Below are 16,210 nucleotides of genomic sequence, written 5' to 3' on the forward strand. Positions count from 1 at the left end.
TGACTTCAAAATCTCTAATCTTTACCAAAACCTTCTTTAATTTTAGAATACATACGGTTATTGACTATTTTAATTTCAACTCTATCGTGTATGTCTTTAGGTGCTTATTGCAATGTCATGTTAAGCCGAGTTACGATATTTGGGAAGTAACGGACGTGTCGTTTCTGTTCAAACAATATGTACCGTTAGAAATTCGTCTCGAAAGTCACAGTGTAAGAAAAACAGTGCGTCATTTTATACCGGCTACCACCAGCAGGGATCGGATACCGATATCTTACAAGCTTTTATTTAGTTTCACCTGTCCCGTGGTCTGTCGGTCTGTCGGTCTGTAATCAAATCTTGCAAGTTAAATTTTATCCACTTCCCGGATTCCGATTGAGCTGAAATTTTGCATGCATGTATAAATCGGATGACAATGTAATATTATGGTACCATCGAGCTGATCTGATGATGGAGACAGGAGGCGACCATAGGAACTCTGTGATGAAACAACGCAACCTAATTGTGTTAGGGGTTTTTAGAATTGTCTCGATGAGTATTATAGTTGTCTGTCGTAAGAAAAGTACAGTCAGATATAAACGCTTGTACCAAAAATGAAATTTTTGCCAAAAACTTATTTTGTATGTGAACGAAACCGGTATTTTTCATTCTTTGTCAATTATTTCATTTCTAATTGGGCAATCTAATAATATGAATCCGTTACCTAAAAACACAAGTAAGTCCTACATTTGAAGTATAAATTAATTCGAAATGTATGGTTATTTCGAAGTTTTTGCAAGAAACCGGTTCCGATCCCTGACCACCAGTTTGACAGTGACATATTCGCTAACGTCTGCGTAACTTTTACTTTCTATGCATCTCGCTCGTACTGACGTATTAGTGCGAGCGAGATGTATAGAAAGTAAGTGACTCAGACATTAGCGAAATGTCAGTTTGACACTGATAAGGCAGTCACGGTAAGGCTAATGCCTGCAATAGGCATTGGTCTGAGACTAGCATAACAAGCAAATAAGTCGAAAATAAACTATAAAAGTCTGACTAGAGCAACACAAATTGTTTATTTCGGACCAACATAATCCTTTAAGAACAAATTAGATTACTTTCTATCAAAATATTTTAATTTATGATGATATCTATGAATCGTTTGTCTTTATCTGTCATTTTGACTTAACACATTCAATACCACTAAGTGCTACGGGTTACGCTCGTAGCGCGTAGCCACGGTGTACCCGACAGTCGGGTTCTTGGTGTTGAATGTGTTAATGTATTTGTAAGAAAGGGATAAAACATAATTTAACTAAATCAGGCCACTTAAAGTTTTATGAATAAAGGACAAACTCTTCCCTTAAAAGAAGAAGATAAGTTCGCCTTTGTACTGCCTATCCTGTGCCATAAATTTGTGTTTTGTGTTTTGTACAATAAAGAGTTTATACATAGGTACATACATACATACAAACTCTTTAGCGCTTGGTGTACTGTCATTATTGTACTGTGCCTTGTACCGGTCAGGTCACTTTCACCCATTTCGTCGCTTTCCATACAAATGGGCCAAGGTTGGATGTACAAAATACATACATACATACATATAGTGTGTATGAACTCATCTGTGTAGGTATTTTCTCTTTTTCTTGTCGGATGTCGATAAACCCGAGAAAAAAATACGTTTAAAGGTGACGTTTGATATAAATTTGTTGATATGTGATATAATTTATTTATCTCACAATATAGAATTTCCCTTAAAACTACGCGTGCACTCTTAGGTGTTTATATTGTGATCGTCAGTTTGCTTTACTGTGTTAAACTGTAAAAGAAATTTAAAAAATATCGGTGATACCTAATTAATATTTAATTCAAAATTACTAAAGTTATTAAATTACAATAGGGGGTATTACTGCAATGTTCTGTCGCAACCCTCCAAAACCTCCCTGGCAACGGAAATGCAGTTATTTTTTAGCCACCCTGTAGATATATCTTCATAGCATCCGAAACAATGCATAAGCGATAGAATCCGAAACGAGGAGGCGGCCGGCGACGGACCAAAGTAGTAGACATCGGCCGACGGATTGCTACTCTTAAATGGGCCTGGGCCGGGCACATATGTCGCAGAGATGTTGGATGGATGGAGCAAGCGTATCCTAGCGTGGAGGCCTCGTTCAAAAAGACCAGATCACAGACCTCCAACCAGGGACCGTATAACCGGTTTTATTAAATACCTGTATAACAACTGTCAAACGAATACCGGTTAAAATGTTATACCTATATTCGCATTAGAGGTATTGCTGTCATTCCGTTTTTGTCTTTATCGCTATTTGTACACTAATTGACATAATGAAATACCGGTATTCATTAATACCTCAATAATAACAGGTATTCAGTATACCGGTAATGGTTTTCGTATTTAATACCGGTATTCATTGCACTTGATCAAAGAGTAACCAAAAACTTTGCGACAAGAGGTTAAAGTTGTTGTTAAGTCCTCATGCCAAAGACATATGTAACTTACTATCTATTCTTTTTGCTCATGCTTATATTGATCGCTGTACAAGCGAAAGATTTCATGATTTAACCACGAGCGTAGCAAGTGGTTCGAAATCTGTAAAATTGAGCGTTGCGACCGTTTCAAGGCACGAGGTTAATGAATGAATTAATGAAAATAATTAATCCCAGAAAACATTTCCATATGAAATATGAGCGCCGCGCCGCCAAAATTTTCGCGCCGCCGCCGCCGCCAAAATTCTGCGCTATCGGTGTGGCATCGGCGTGACCTTGTTAGATATTAGAGTCTGTCTAAGCTAACTTTGCACCGATTTGAACAGAACAAAGTGAGGGAGTGTTATTATAATATAAACGTCATATTTTCATAGAACTTTGACATTAACGATGATATTTACACACGTTGTCGTTGCAAATGCTATGCAGATTAGTTTGATCGGGAATTTATTGCTTTTATATAACGTGCTAACAAATTAGGTACCGATATTTTAAGAGATGGTACTTTATATAAAAACAATTAACTTTAAATAGAAATCAAGAAAACTTTTCATATCATATTTTTGTTTTATTTACCGAACAAAAATATAAATTAAAATTATATCTAAAAATAATTATTACGTGCATTTAACCACATAAAGAAAAAAATACATAGAGTGCTCACTCAGAAAAGTCTAATGCTCCACAACTTTCAGCGAATATTAAACAAGGATTAACTGGAACTTTATTTTCAACTCCTTCTGCTTTAATATAGTAGTAGTAGTAGTAAAACACTTTATTGTACAAAAATCAAAACAAAACAGGAAAAATAACATTCGTCATTAGTACAAAGGCGAACTTATGCCTTTAAGGGATCTCTTCCAGTTAACCTTTGAGCAATATTAGTTGTAAATAGTTGTTCAATACAATTTTTGAGACATTTTTGAAATTAATATTCTTTTTAGGGTTCCGTATTTCGTACCAATATCAAGTTGATATCAACTGCAAAAAAGTTTCTTGAAGGGGTTTTTATATGTAGGCTTTTAATATCGTACATTTAAGTCACATTCACTCATTGATTCATTCATACTATTTTTGCGATTACTAGGTGGTCTGTGCGAGCAGTGTGTGTAATCATTCACCTCTCCTGGCGATACGTACATATAATAACTATTATATTTGACTATAGCTACCCGCACTGACTTCGCACGGATTACACAAAACCTTAACAAATTGTACACCTAAACTAAAGCTTCCTCAAAAATCTTTCTATTGATAGCTGAAATCCGCATGAAAATCAGTTGAGTAGGTTTTGATTTGAGTTCATCGTGAACACACATTCATATAGTTACAGACAGACGCGGCGGGGGACTTTGTTTTATAAAGTGTAGTGAATTAGTGATAGATTCAATTAACAGTAACCTCACAATATAAAGAGATGTTCATTATGCTGCTTATCTACAGTTAATGCCATGAAAAACTTTTTTCCTACCATAATTCAATAAATTAAATGAAATTAAATTAAATGAATTAAGGTTTGAATTCTCTTCGCATAAACCAAGTTTTCAAGGCTACGCCGCCGATTCGCCGCCACCGCCAACCAATTTTGACCGGCGAACCGCCGCCGGCTAAATGCCTATTGGGCGGCGCTAGACGTGCGCGCCGGTCGAAAAAAATTGGGTGGCGGCGCGCCAGAAAAAAATCCACGGCGGCGGCGTGGAATTTTTCAACTTTTCAATATTAAGACGTATAATGAAAAGCCATGCTTAACCCTTAAATCGACAAGGGAAAAAATCTCAAAAAACTGTGTTAGTATCATTTTTTTGGTGTTATTATCTTATTATGTGGTTGTTTATTGTAGAAAAATCATGAAAAAAATCTATTTATAATAGTTTCGATAAAAACATAGGTATGTCAAATATGTTGGATGTTGCCAGTCGGTGTAAATAAAAAGATACGCCGCATAATGAAAAGACGTCTAGTATTTTGGACGTTGCCTAGTTAGTATACAGCAGAGTTGGGCAAAAAATAACTTGAATAAGAATAAAAATAAAAACAGAAATTTTATTCTTATTCAAATCGATTTGAATTAGAATAATTCTTGCACTAGTTATTTTAGAATAAAATTAAGGTGATTAAAAGTTATTAAAATAAAAACAAAAATTGTCATCTTGGCTAGGCACATTGGGAGCGTAGCCAACATGCCAAACGTTTGCGCTACGACAACGAAACGCTATCTCTGTCTCTCTATCGCACTAATATGTAAGAGTGATAGAGACAAAGCGCTTCGTTGTCGGAGCGCAAACGATTGGCATCTTGGCTAGGCCCCTAGATCAGCTAAATTGAACTTAATGATTTGGTTAGTAAATTAAAAATAATACGGTTACTGAAACTATGCGTTATGCGACAGTCAATTTGTAAGATTTGATTCCATAAAATAGGTATAAATTAGACAAGAGACTAACTACTGTTACATCTACCTAACTATACGTAAGTAATTAGTACCTACCTATACGGTACCCGGACTATATTTTTATTCGTGGAATATTATTTCGATTAAAAATCATGATTATATTTATTTGATTAAGAATAAGTTATTCTCATTCAATTTTTTCTCCTATGAATTATTCCCGACCAAAATTATTTGAATATTTTTGACGGGAATAAAATGGAGATAGTTTTATTCCTACGAATTCTTATTCAAATAATGATTTTATTCTTGAATGCCCAACACTGGTATACAGTACTTTATATGCATAAGGTTTTTTTTGTAAAATTCATATTTTTTTTAATAAATATAGAATAATTGCATTTTTAATTACAAATACACTTACTGATAATGTCAACTTATGTTATGAACTAAAGTAAAACCTATTATTTTTATATTTTTCCAAAAGCTTTATAGCTCGTAGGTGGTAAAATTTTACCAGTCATTGGCGTCATTTTATTAACATTAAATCAAACTTAGCGGGGTATCGTAGGATTCAGCAACATCTGAGCAATGGTATACAACAATGCATGCAATTTTATCAATATTTTCGTAAGAAATTTCTCAAATGAAATCGGGTCTGTCTCTTGATGTCTTGATGAACGCACAGGAAAAAAAAACCGTAATAATATTTTTTTATCTATTTGGTTCATTACGTTGCAATACGACAAGTAATGACTTTTTAAAAGGTTTTGAAACACCGAAAATCCCTCTGTTTAATTCATATTCATAAAAACTACCAGAAAACGTGATAATTTTACTCTTCGCATACTTGGCACAAGTGCCCTGTAATCGACAACGGTTAAAACACTGGACATTATACTTTGTAAATGTGTTTTACCCATAGGTACATGGTACATACAACACATTTTTATGTAAATCGTACTGCCACATAATAAATAGTTAGTATGGTGTTGGTGCGACATAAAATAGTAGAAATTAAATTATATGACCAAAAAATTTCCGTAAGTACGTAATTATTGCCATGTTTAAGTAAGTATTTTACGTCAAAAATGTGAGAGTTACGTAGGAAGTGGCGCCTATTTCAACTATTTCTTATCGGACTATAACCTATTACATATTTTAACGCTGCATAATACTGTCTTATAAAAAATATTCGGCGCGCATTTTAATCTACCGGCGGCGGCGGCGGCGCGCGGACTCCTTATGGCGGCGGCGCGCACGTCTAATCGGCGCTCATATATTTGAGATTATAAACTACATACGTAATAAAATACAATTAAATCAACAAAAAAAAAACAATTAAATGAATCAAATGAACGCTATTAAATATTTATCATTCAAAATCATCACCTAACAGCTAATTTTACCAGCCAACATGAAAACGGGCATTCTAAGATCCGGATCTTAAGTATTTACAACTTTACAAGCGGGCCGGACAACGTCCTTGACGAGTAGCGAAGGAACGAATCGTGGTACTACTACAACCGGTATTGGCACTTACTTATTACCGGTAATAGCTTTAGGAGTAAACTATCAAATAGTGGTATTTGTTGTCAATTGGCTAAACCGATAACACTATTGAATACCGGTATTCGAATACCTCTATTCGGAGCTTAAGTGATATAAATACCCAAATTCAAATTACACCGGTTATACCTCAATAATAACCTGTAGTCAGAATACCGGTAACGGTCCCTGCCTCCAACAAGATGGGAAGATGATATTAAAAAGATTGCAGGCCCACTCTGGAGGAGACAAACAGCAAATCGGGCTGCTTGGAGGAGTTTTGGAGAGGCGTATGCCCAACAGTGGGCGCATACTCGCTGAGGAATAAGAGAAGAAAAGAAATGTTCATGCCAAGTTTTATGTAATTTAAGCATGTCGTTTTAAAACAACTTCGTTTGTATTGGGGGCGGCTTTTTGTTAGATTCGTGTGACTTTTAATAACAGTTTAAGACGATCTCGTTTAGAAAATACTACTTTATACAAACCTGTATTCGAACCAATGATCCACGGAAATACTTAAACTACAACAATAGATCCATACCAACTCATTGTTGTCACGTTTTGTGACCACATATGTGACGTTATCTATGAAAAGGGACCTTATTGCCGATGGCGCTTACTCCATTATTAACGATGCTCCGATATAAATACAATGCCGCGCGACGCTGTGCGGCGTAAGCGCCATCGACAATAAGGTCCCTTTTCATAGATAATGCCCCAATATGTATAGCCCATTGATATAACCGCCTTTTATAGGAAAAACTACTCGTAAATTATTATTGTACTTTTTGATTAAAAAAAAAATAGTCTAAGCTAACTCTGTACCAACTTAGACAGAACAAAGTCTGGAATTTGAAAGCAGCACGTGATCACCGTCATATAAAATGACATTACTTCGGACGCCTCGGCCCGGGCCCGACCCCGTCTAGCGTGAGTCATCCTTAATGCAACTTTCTTGTCAGTTTTTAGGGTTCCGTACCCAAAGGTAATAACGGGACCCTATTACTAAGACTCCGCTGTCCGTCTGTCTGTCACCAGGCGGTATCTCAGAACCGTGATAGCTAGACAGTTGAGATTTTCACAGATGACGTATTTTTGTTGCCGCTATAACAACAAATACTAAAAACATAATATAATAAATATTTAAGCGTAGCTCCCATACAACAGACGTGATTTTTTTGCTGTTTTTTGCGTAATGGTACGGAACCCTTCCTGTCTGTCTGTCACCAGGCTGTATCTCGTGATCTGTGATAGCTAGACAGTTGATATTTTCACAGATGATGTATTTCTGTTGCCGCTATAACAACAAATACTAAAAACATAATATAATAAATATTTAAGCGTAGCTCCCATACAACAAACGTGATTTTTTTTGCCGTTCTTTGAGAAATGGTACGGAACCCTTCGTGCGCGAGTCCGACTCGCACTTGGCCGGTTTTTGAAGTGTAAAGAGAGCCTTTACGAGCAGGTGTGGTGATAAGAATATTATAAGATACCTATTTAATTTGTACAAAATGTCCAAGTGTGAAAACTGTGTTAAATTTTATCGATCATATCATAAAATAAATGTTTGGTTAGTCACAATTTGGATATACTCGTGATTAGATAAACTTTGTATGGAAACCTGATTATTATACACTCAAGTACAATCAAAACAGGGCAATTTGCGTGGAGTTTCCATGTAGAGTGACCGATTTTAATTGATATTGTGTGTACATTTCATAATTTTATGTTGTGACTCGGAATTGGATTGTAATTAAATCAAAATAATATGTTAGAAATGTAATAAAATTTCATACAAAAAACATATCTAGCATCCAATTTAATTTAATTAATAAGCGAGAATTACATTAATGTACCTAGCATTAAAATGTATTAATTTTATCTATCAGTAAAAATGACATTTCTTCGTTTTATTTAAATTTTTCAAATCATCTCATTTCAACAACTTCACAGTCTTTTTAAGTAAAAACTATATTTTTAGTTTGTGTATTGAAAAATTCTTCGATATAACACAGTACATTTTTTCTCGGTTAATCAAATTTATAAAAATAAATATGTTTGCATTAATTTAATATTAACCTAGATTATTGAATAGGGAATATTACGCGAAACTCTGCGTAGGGGGCGCCACAACCACAATCCATCACAATCTGGGGGTCTACCGCGAAACATGAAAATCGAAATTGCGTTATCTAACCTCTCTATCACTCTTGCATATTCGATTGATAAAGAGGCAGATAACTAAATTTCGATTTCCCGGTAGGCCCTTGTTAACAAACCTCCTTGATGCATCAATGTCATATTTTATTGTATATGAAAACTTGTCAATAAACAGTTTAAGGCACAGTATGTATAAGTTACTCTATGGTTTACTAAAAGCGCTGCACTCTGGCGACAGAAAATTGCAGTAATACCCCCTATTCTAAGATAAGAAGTATTAGTTAATAACCATGTAGCTACTATATTGTAAATGTGAACAAGTAACAACATAATAACACCCAAGGTGGTGTTAATGCGATTTAAACGCACGCGAGGTGCGCTTAGCAACTCTATATAAATACAACGGCTTGCATCAAAAGGCTTAAGCGACATGATTTTTGTATTGGGACGACCGGTCTGGCCTAGTGGGTAGTAGGCTTGTGCCTGCTCGGTCACTACGGAGAGCGCTCCGCTCTCGGTCAATCGGTCAAACGAACTAGTTCGGTCTTTTAGTTCCTTTAGTTCAGTTCGGTCGTTGAGGGCTGGAATGAATATGAATCGATTTTGCAGTAGTTTTTTAAATTTTTTGACAACTGAATTACGATTTAAGTTGTACACTATATGACGGTTAAACATTAAAAAGCTTGACACAATAAAAACAATAACAATGATTTTTCTTCATACTTTTCAGGTTTAGGACTGTTTCTCACTCTTTTATGTCGTTCGCACTCGTGCCAGCGTCATTGTGAACCATTTCGTGCCGTCTATTTTCTGTTTGACTTCTGTCAAGCGCTCACCAATCCCACTGAACTAAAGGACCTAAAGACCGATTAAGAGCGTGCAAAAAGATTTAGTTCCTTTCGGTCCTTTATGGGATTTCATTCTTAACAGTTCTTCGTTCATGACCGACACAAGCCTAGTGGGTAGTGACCCTGCCTGTGAAGCCGATGGTCCTGGGTTCGAATCCTATTAAGGGCATTTATTTGTGTGATGACACAGATATTTGTTCCTGAGTCATGGTTGTTTTGTATGTAGGTATTTAAGACATTTAAGTATTTATATATTACATATACATGTATATATCGTTTTCTGAGTACCCACAACACAAGCCTTCTTGAGCACTGGAACTTGGTCAATCTGTATAAGAATGTCCTATAATATTTATTTATTTAAAGATCTTATTTGATAGAGTAGTTAAACACTTTCAGGGACCAGCATTAAGGCCCACTCGCACCATTCGCCTAACCCGGGGTTAACCGGTTAAACCTGGAGTTACCATGGTTAGGTACCAGTATAATTTGACACTGGGTTAGCAGTTTAACCGGTTAACCCCGGGTTAGTGGGATGGTTCAAGACGTGCAAGTCGGCCTTAGTGATATAGTTAGCAGAGGGATCTGACTAAATTTCAATAAGTACCTATAAACTAAAAATTTAGACACATATACAGGGTGATTCATGAGACGTGAGCAGGACTAATCCTGCACACTCAGTAACTGATAATTGATCGATCACCGTCGTATTTAGGTGAAACAGCCAGATTTTTTCCTATTTTTTAACTTTTTGGTGAGGGCAAATTTAATCCTCTACAATCATGGTCACCCTACAAGACCTAATTAATAAGCATAAAACCTCTTTAATTTTTGATTACGAAGAAAATAAACTGTCAAACTTGAGTGAGATACGAGTTTTCAAAAGTAACCAGACCGCGATGACAGTGGTGACATTCAATTTGACACAGAATATTGGTAGTTTAGTATTCTAATTTTAGGGTGACCACGCATGTCGTAAATAAATTAATAACATTTTTTTTCAACACGACTAGAAAATTAACGTTAACCTCACTAATACTGATACGAAAGTGTTGCTTATAATCTACGAAATGCGCAGTATTAGTCCTGCTCACGTCTCCTGAATCACCCTGTATATTTTCAGATTACCTAATTGATATAGGTATAAAAAGTAAGAACCCGCGCGATGGCCATACTTCTGTCGCAAGTTCTGTTACCTTTTTTTCTTTCTAATTTCCTGGCATTACGCATCCCTCTTAAAGTTGGGATATAATAATTTGTACATTAATTGCATCAGGGCAATGGGAAAACCGTTATGGACGTCACACTTACAGTTCCTTTGTACGGGTACCTATAGTTATTGTTCACTATTTCTACTGAAGTCACGATTCTGTGACATATATGTATATTGTTACACAGTACGAGGCCACACATATGAGGGTCGGTCGGGCCATGCCCCAGCGTTTTCGCATTGTCCGATCCGGTATCTGGTGGTTAAGAGCGATTAGACCGGTGTTCCAAAAGTTTGCAAGATCGAATATTGCTTATACACCTTATACACTTTAGGGTTAAGGTCGCAAGTTCGATACTCGCCCGAAGCGCTGTTATTCCATTTTTGCTTTTATTTAAAAAATGTAGTGTCTCTTGCAGATGTGTTTACTTGATAAAAAAATATGGTTGTCTGTGAAGTCGGTTTACGGACTATAATTTTGCGTGATAACGCCATATGAAAAATTGCCATAACGTTACTATGGACATCTGTCCACAACGTTACCATGGAGATCTGACACTTTTTAACCGACTTCAATTTTTCGTGTATGCTATTTATATTCATCGATTTATAAGACGTTATCATGTCAAAAATTGTTTAGTTTTTTCACGCCTATGTTCGGAAATGTGGCAATAGACGGTCTAAAACCAAGCTGGAAAGTAGGCAATAGCTGTAGCACCTGAACCACCACTACTACAATGTTTCATTGTTATCATCATCTGTCATTGGTGACGGTTCGCTACAGCAATGAGTATCATTTAAAACATAAAAATCAATAAAAGGTCTTTTTTGGCGCAACATTTTCCTTCACAAATAAAATTAGGTTATTTATAGGACCAATTTCTTGTTTAAAAAAAAAGAAATGTCTAAACCATTCATTCATTCAGTCAGATCATTCGATTCACGCTTAAGGCGTTTTTTACTTTTGTAGTTGTTTGTGGTTTTTTAGCAAAAACGCTTCTAAGTTTAGAGCCGGTTTGAAACAAACAACAGAAAAACGCCTCTTAAAAGTGATAAAAAAGTAAAAAAGGCAGGATCGGAAAATACTCTGGATTGGATAGTGTAAATTGTGTTTGACTAAAAAATACAAGAAACACGTATCTACGCTCGCTATAAAAATGAGTTCTTCTAGTGATAAGAAAATTATATTTTTACGCTGACGCCTACCGAAATTCAAGAGACACAGCACAGGCAGTGGCTAGTAATTTGCTACCAGAGAAATCGCGGGCTAGTACCTACTTATAGTTATGCAAATGTTTTCGTATTTACTCGCAGTAATCGTGAAAAGCACTATGTAATGCCTCGGCCGGAAAAGCTAAAGATGGACTCGTATTATTTGAGGGCTATTACTAACGTGTCGGCCCTCAAACTCACTCGTCCATCTTTTTGCGGTTTTCCGTCCTCTCCTACAATGTACTATACTTTAATGGGCACTTACCAGGGTTTATCACGGTGATATTGCACAGAACAAAAGTGTACCCTTGATCTACAGGGTTAATGTTAAGATGTGTGTTACAGTTAAAACGTAACCTGCAACTCCATTTTCCATACATCGATTTAATTACTTCGTGTTCCTGAAATAAACTTCTTAGGTTGAATAATCATTTATTTACATACAAGATATATACAGTGGTATCACTAAACGAAATTAATAACTAGCTTAAATGTAAAATAGGCCCCTGAGGCATTGTACCAAGGATGCTGGCGGCATTTCCTCGCTGTAGGTATCGAAATGCTGATGCGTTGTGCGAGGTGGTTAGGTTAGTTTATTAACGAACTAGATAAGATTAACTATATTATAAGTCCGACTATACTTCGTTTTTTTGCCTTAGTAAATTACTCTTCCTATGGCCACCTTCTGTCTCCATCATCAGATCAGCTCGATGGTGTCATAATATTGCATTGTCACCCGACTTACATATGTATGTAAATTTTCAGCTTAATTGGAAGTCGGGAAGTGGGCCAAATTTAACTTGCAAGATTTGACCCGTACAAAGTTACAATAGTTATTTGTTTTACAAGGGGGCAAAGTTGTTGTTTAACCGCTCGTGCTAATATTGATACCCGAGCAAGCGAAAGATTCCAAAATTGAACCACGAGCGTAGCGAGTGGTTCGAAAAACGGAATCTTGAGCGTTGCGAGGGTTTCAAAGTACGAGGGTTAAACAAAATTTGCCCCCGAGTGAAACACAATTTTTTTCACCACACCAACCCGAAGCAAATATTAAATGTAAAATATCAAACAAAATCAAACCAAATCAAATCCAAATGAATGTTATTAAATATTCATCATCCAAAATCATCATTTAAAAGTCAATTCTACCAGCAAACATAAGAAAACAACTCAAAATTTGCATTTGATTACTTTGCCTCACATGTGAATAAAACGCAACTTTGCTATCAGTTTTTGAAGTGCAAAGTAAGCCTTTCCGAGCTGGTGTGGTGAAAACATAGTTACATTGGTACATTGCAAGTTAATAAAAAACCGGCCAAGTGCGAGTCGGAGTCGCGCACGAAGGGTTCCGTACTATTAGGCAAAAAAACATCACGTTTGTTGTATGAGAGCTCCACTTAAATATTACTTTTATTCTGATGTTTTTAGTATTTGTTGTTGTAGCGGCAACAGAAATACATCATTTGTGAAAATTTAAACTGTCTAGCTATCACGGTTCACGAGATACAGCCTGGTGACAGACAGACAGACGGACAGCTGAGAGCTGAGTCTCAGTAATAGGGTTACGTTTTTAGCTTCCAAAAATTGACTTACCTCAAACCATGCGTCATTATGTAGTTGTATGTCATATTCATCAGCCAAATCATGTGGTCCTGAACCATTATTATATGAGCAACTGAAAAAAGTATACGAATATTTAGTATTTCATTTATACATTATAAGGTAAGTACCGAAATTACCGAACCACCCAAATACAGTCGAAAAGGGGTTTTTCAATATCCTTACCAAAGGGAATAGATAGTATAGAGGGATCCTGTCATAGTAAATTATGTAGTCACAGTAAATTTACTGCCATCTATCGACACACGACTACAACTCAAAATGAAAACGTATAAAACTATCGAAAAAAATTATATATACGGATAAATGGTTTTATTATTTTTATATCATTTTGACCCATGTTCATTCACTGATGTGTTAAAATTGTTAAATATGAAACGGTGTCGTCAACGCCATCTAGCCGACCATAGGCCAAAGGTGTGTGCGCCATCTATCCGAGAATGACTTGTTCTTGATTTCCGAGGCACGTTTTTTTCTTAGACTTTATTCATCTTATACGGAGTTACATATGTCTTTGATCCTTACCATTGAGTTGGTTGATTAAGTTTTGACACTGACATATTGGCTAGCGACTTCGTAAACGGACTCACGATGCATCTCCCTCGTATTGAATTGACATTGGTGCAAGCAAGATTCACTGGGTTTGAGTTGAAAGTGAAAAGTAAACAAAATCTACCCTCAAATGGCTCCTTAGGCCAGTTGAGGGTAGATGAAAACATTTCATAATCAAATAATGTAGGTTAAAGTCAGGTCGTTCAGTGAATGATCCAGGCGCTGATCCATTTGGTTGGTTAATCAATAAATCTTATAACTACCCGAAAGTGTAAAAATTTTTTGTTTACTTTTATTTTTAATACCTAAAGATACAGGCTATACGTATATGGTTAATTTTTCAATACTTAGTATTAATTACCTATAGGCATTTGCACTTAAAAGTGTAAGTACCATTTTTTTTTTTCGGAAATCCATCACCTTTTGGGTTAACTACTCAGAATCACGAGGACTATCGATTTAAAAAGAAAAAAAATATGTCCCAAAAAAAATGTCAGTTTTGTAACGCAGTTTCACATAAATTTTGTATGTACCGTTACAAAACTGACACCCAAAACTTGTATGACAAACTGGGGACACTTTTTTTCTTTGTCTCATTCAATAGTACTCGTAATTCTGAGTGTAAATAACCCAAAAGTTGACGGTTTTTCAAAAAAAAAGTAAATGGCACCATTTTTTCTGAAAACCCCCTTATAACAAATAAGTTAAAAACTTACTTAGCTTTTTCAATGTGGCCATAAATTGTCTGCAAGCCAGCATTCAATATAATCTTTTTACCAGTTTCTATGACCACTTGGTGGGTTCTTTTAGTGACATTTCCATTTGTTACTTCCGGGATACAATGCGCTGTGTCATCACTTATTCTAATGTCGAAATGAACTGCTGAAAAAGGATAGAGTTAGACCGAGAGCACAGAATAAATAATAGTACTAGGTACAGAAGACTCACTCTCTAACAAAACGCGTCTGTTACGATCAGGACAGATATGCCCGCTAGGTGGCGACAGCGCCACGCGCGGTTTATGGCTAGCCACCAAAATTGGTGTGGAAAAGATGTACTTTTAGCTACCTGTAGCAAAGCGACGAAATCGCGGAGTGAACCACGCCTGCCGAGAGTTAGAAGAAAAGTGTGCAGCGATTTTGATAACATACGCAGTGCAAGTGTTATTTAATACGTCATAATTTCATAGAAGTTTGACGTTTAAAATAACACTTGTGTGTGCTATCAAAATCGTTGCAGAATTTTCTTCGTGTAACTCTAGAGGTATTACACCGTGTTTTTTTTGATTTTCGTTATTTTCAAGGGTGCATTCCTGAGCTTAAATCAAGTAACTTTCTCAAAGACACCGATATTCGAATTAACTCCATTTCGGAGATAATCAATAATTTATTTTTTTCCTATAAGGCCTCTACAAGCATGTACACTTGCCTTAGGGCCGGTTTACATATTGATTAGTGTTTAGAATGAGTTCATACATTTGCTACTAAACTTAAGTACAATCTCGGTGGATCGATGTTTGAAATGCCATTGATATGTCACAGATTTCAATTGTTTGGTTGAGTTAAATGTAATGCCCGTGTTACAACAACGCTACATGCTACATTTAATTACTTTTTAAACTTAAATATTTTTTTTAAAAAAAGCAAAAAAATATTTTTTTTTTGAAAATTAACTATGCCATTTAGTTCTCTTAAATGTACTTAACCATACCCCGAAGTTAACGGAATTCAATAAAAACACGGTGTATAAGTATATAAGTACTCTGACGGCTGCAATTGTCGAGCGTGTGGCGAAGAGGAAGAGACAGTAATGCACCTAATGTAAGATTGTCACTCCCTCGGACTTTGGATTAAGCTATCTGGAACCGAAGGAATTCAAAGTACTGCTCTTGAGCTCCATCATCCGATACATGGAGATGGTCGAAAAAGCTCTTTAGTAGGCACAAGGTAGCTCTTGAGGGATTACACAAAAGATCCCGGTTAGCAATGTACCAAACTGAATTTGCAAAGATCCCATGAAATGTTTTAGGTATTTTTAGAGGCGCTGGAGCGCTGGTGGCCTAGCGGTAAGAGCATGCGAAGTCTTCAATCCGGACTTCCGGAGGTCGTGGGTTCATCGCATCGCTGAGTTTTTCGGAACTCATGTACGAAATAATATCTATGATACTTAGCTTTTCGG

The 16,210-nt window shown here is 36.1% G+C and overlaps 2 protein-coding genes across 2 annotated transcripts in view; one reads left to right on the forward strand and one right to left on the reverse strand.

Moving 5' to 3' along the window:
- Positions 1-13,529, reverse strand: part of LOC134803647 (uncharacterized) — a 44,694-nt gene extending 31,165 nt beyond the window's left edge. The window contains exons 1-2 of the mRNA XM_063776431.1: positions 13,454-13,529; positions 12,126-12,261 (exon numbers count right to left, since the gene is read on the reverse strand). Coding sequence (XP_063632501.1) covers positions 12,126-12,240 — 115 coding nt within the window. The 5' untranslated portion in view covers positions 12,241-12,261; positions 13,454-13,529. The remainder of the gene's footprint in view (positions 1-12,125; positions 12,262-13,453) is intronic.
- Positions 1-16,210, forward strand: part of LOC134803810 (putative fatty acyl-CoA reductase CG5065) — a 73,819-nt gene that overhangs the window by 20,772 nt on the left and 36,837 nt on the right. The gene's annotated exons all lie outside the window — the stretch shown is intronic.

Source organism: Cydia splendana, chromosome 27 (genome assembly GCF_910591565.1).
Source record: "Cydia splendana chromosome 27, ilCydSple1.2, whole genome shotgun sequence".
NCBI classification, from domain to species: Eukaryota; Metazoa; Arthropoda; class Insecta; order Lepidoptera; family Tortricidae; genus Cydia; species Cydia splendana.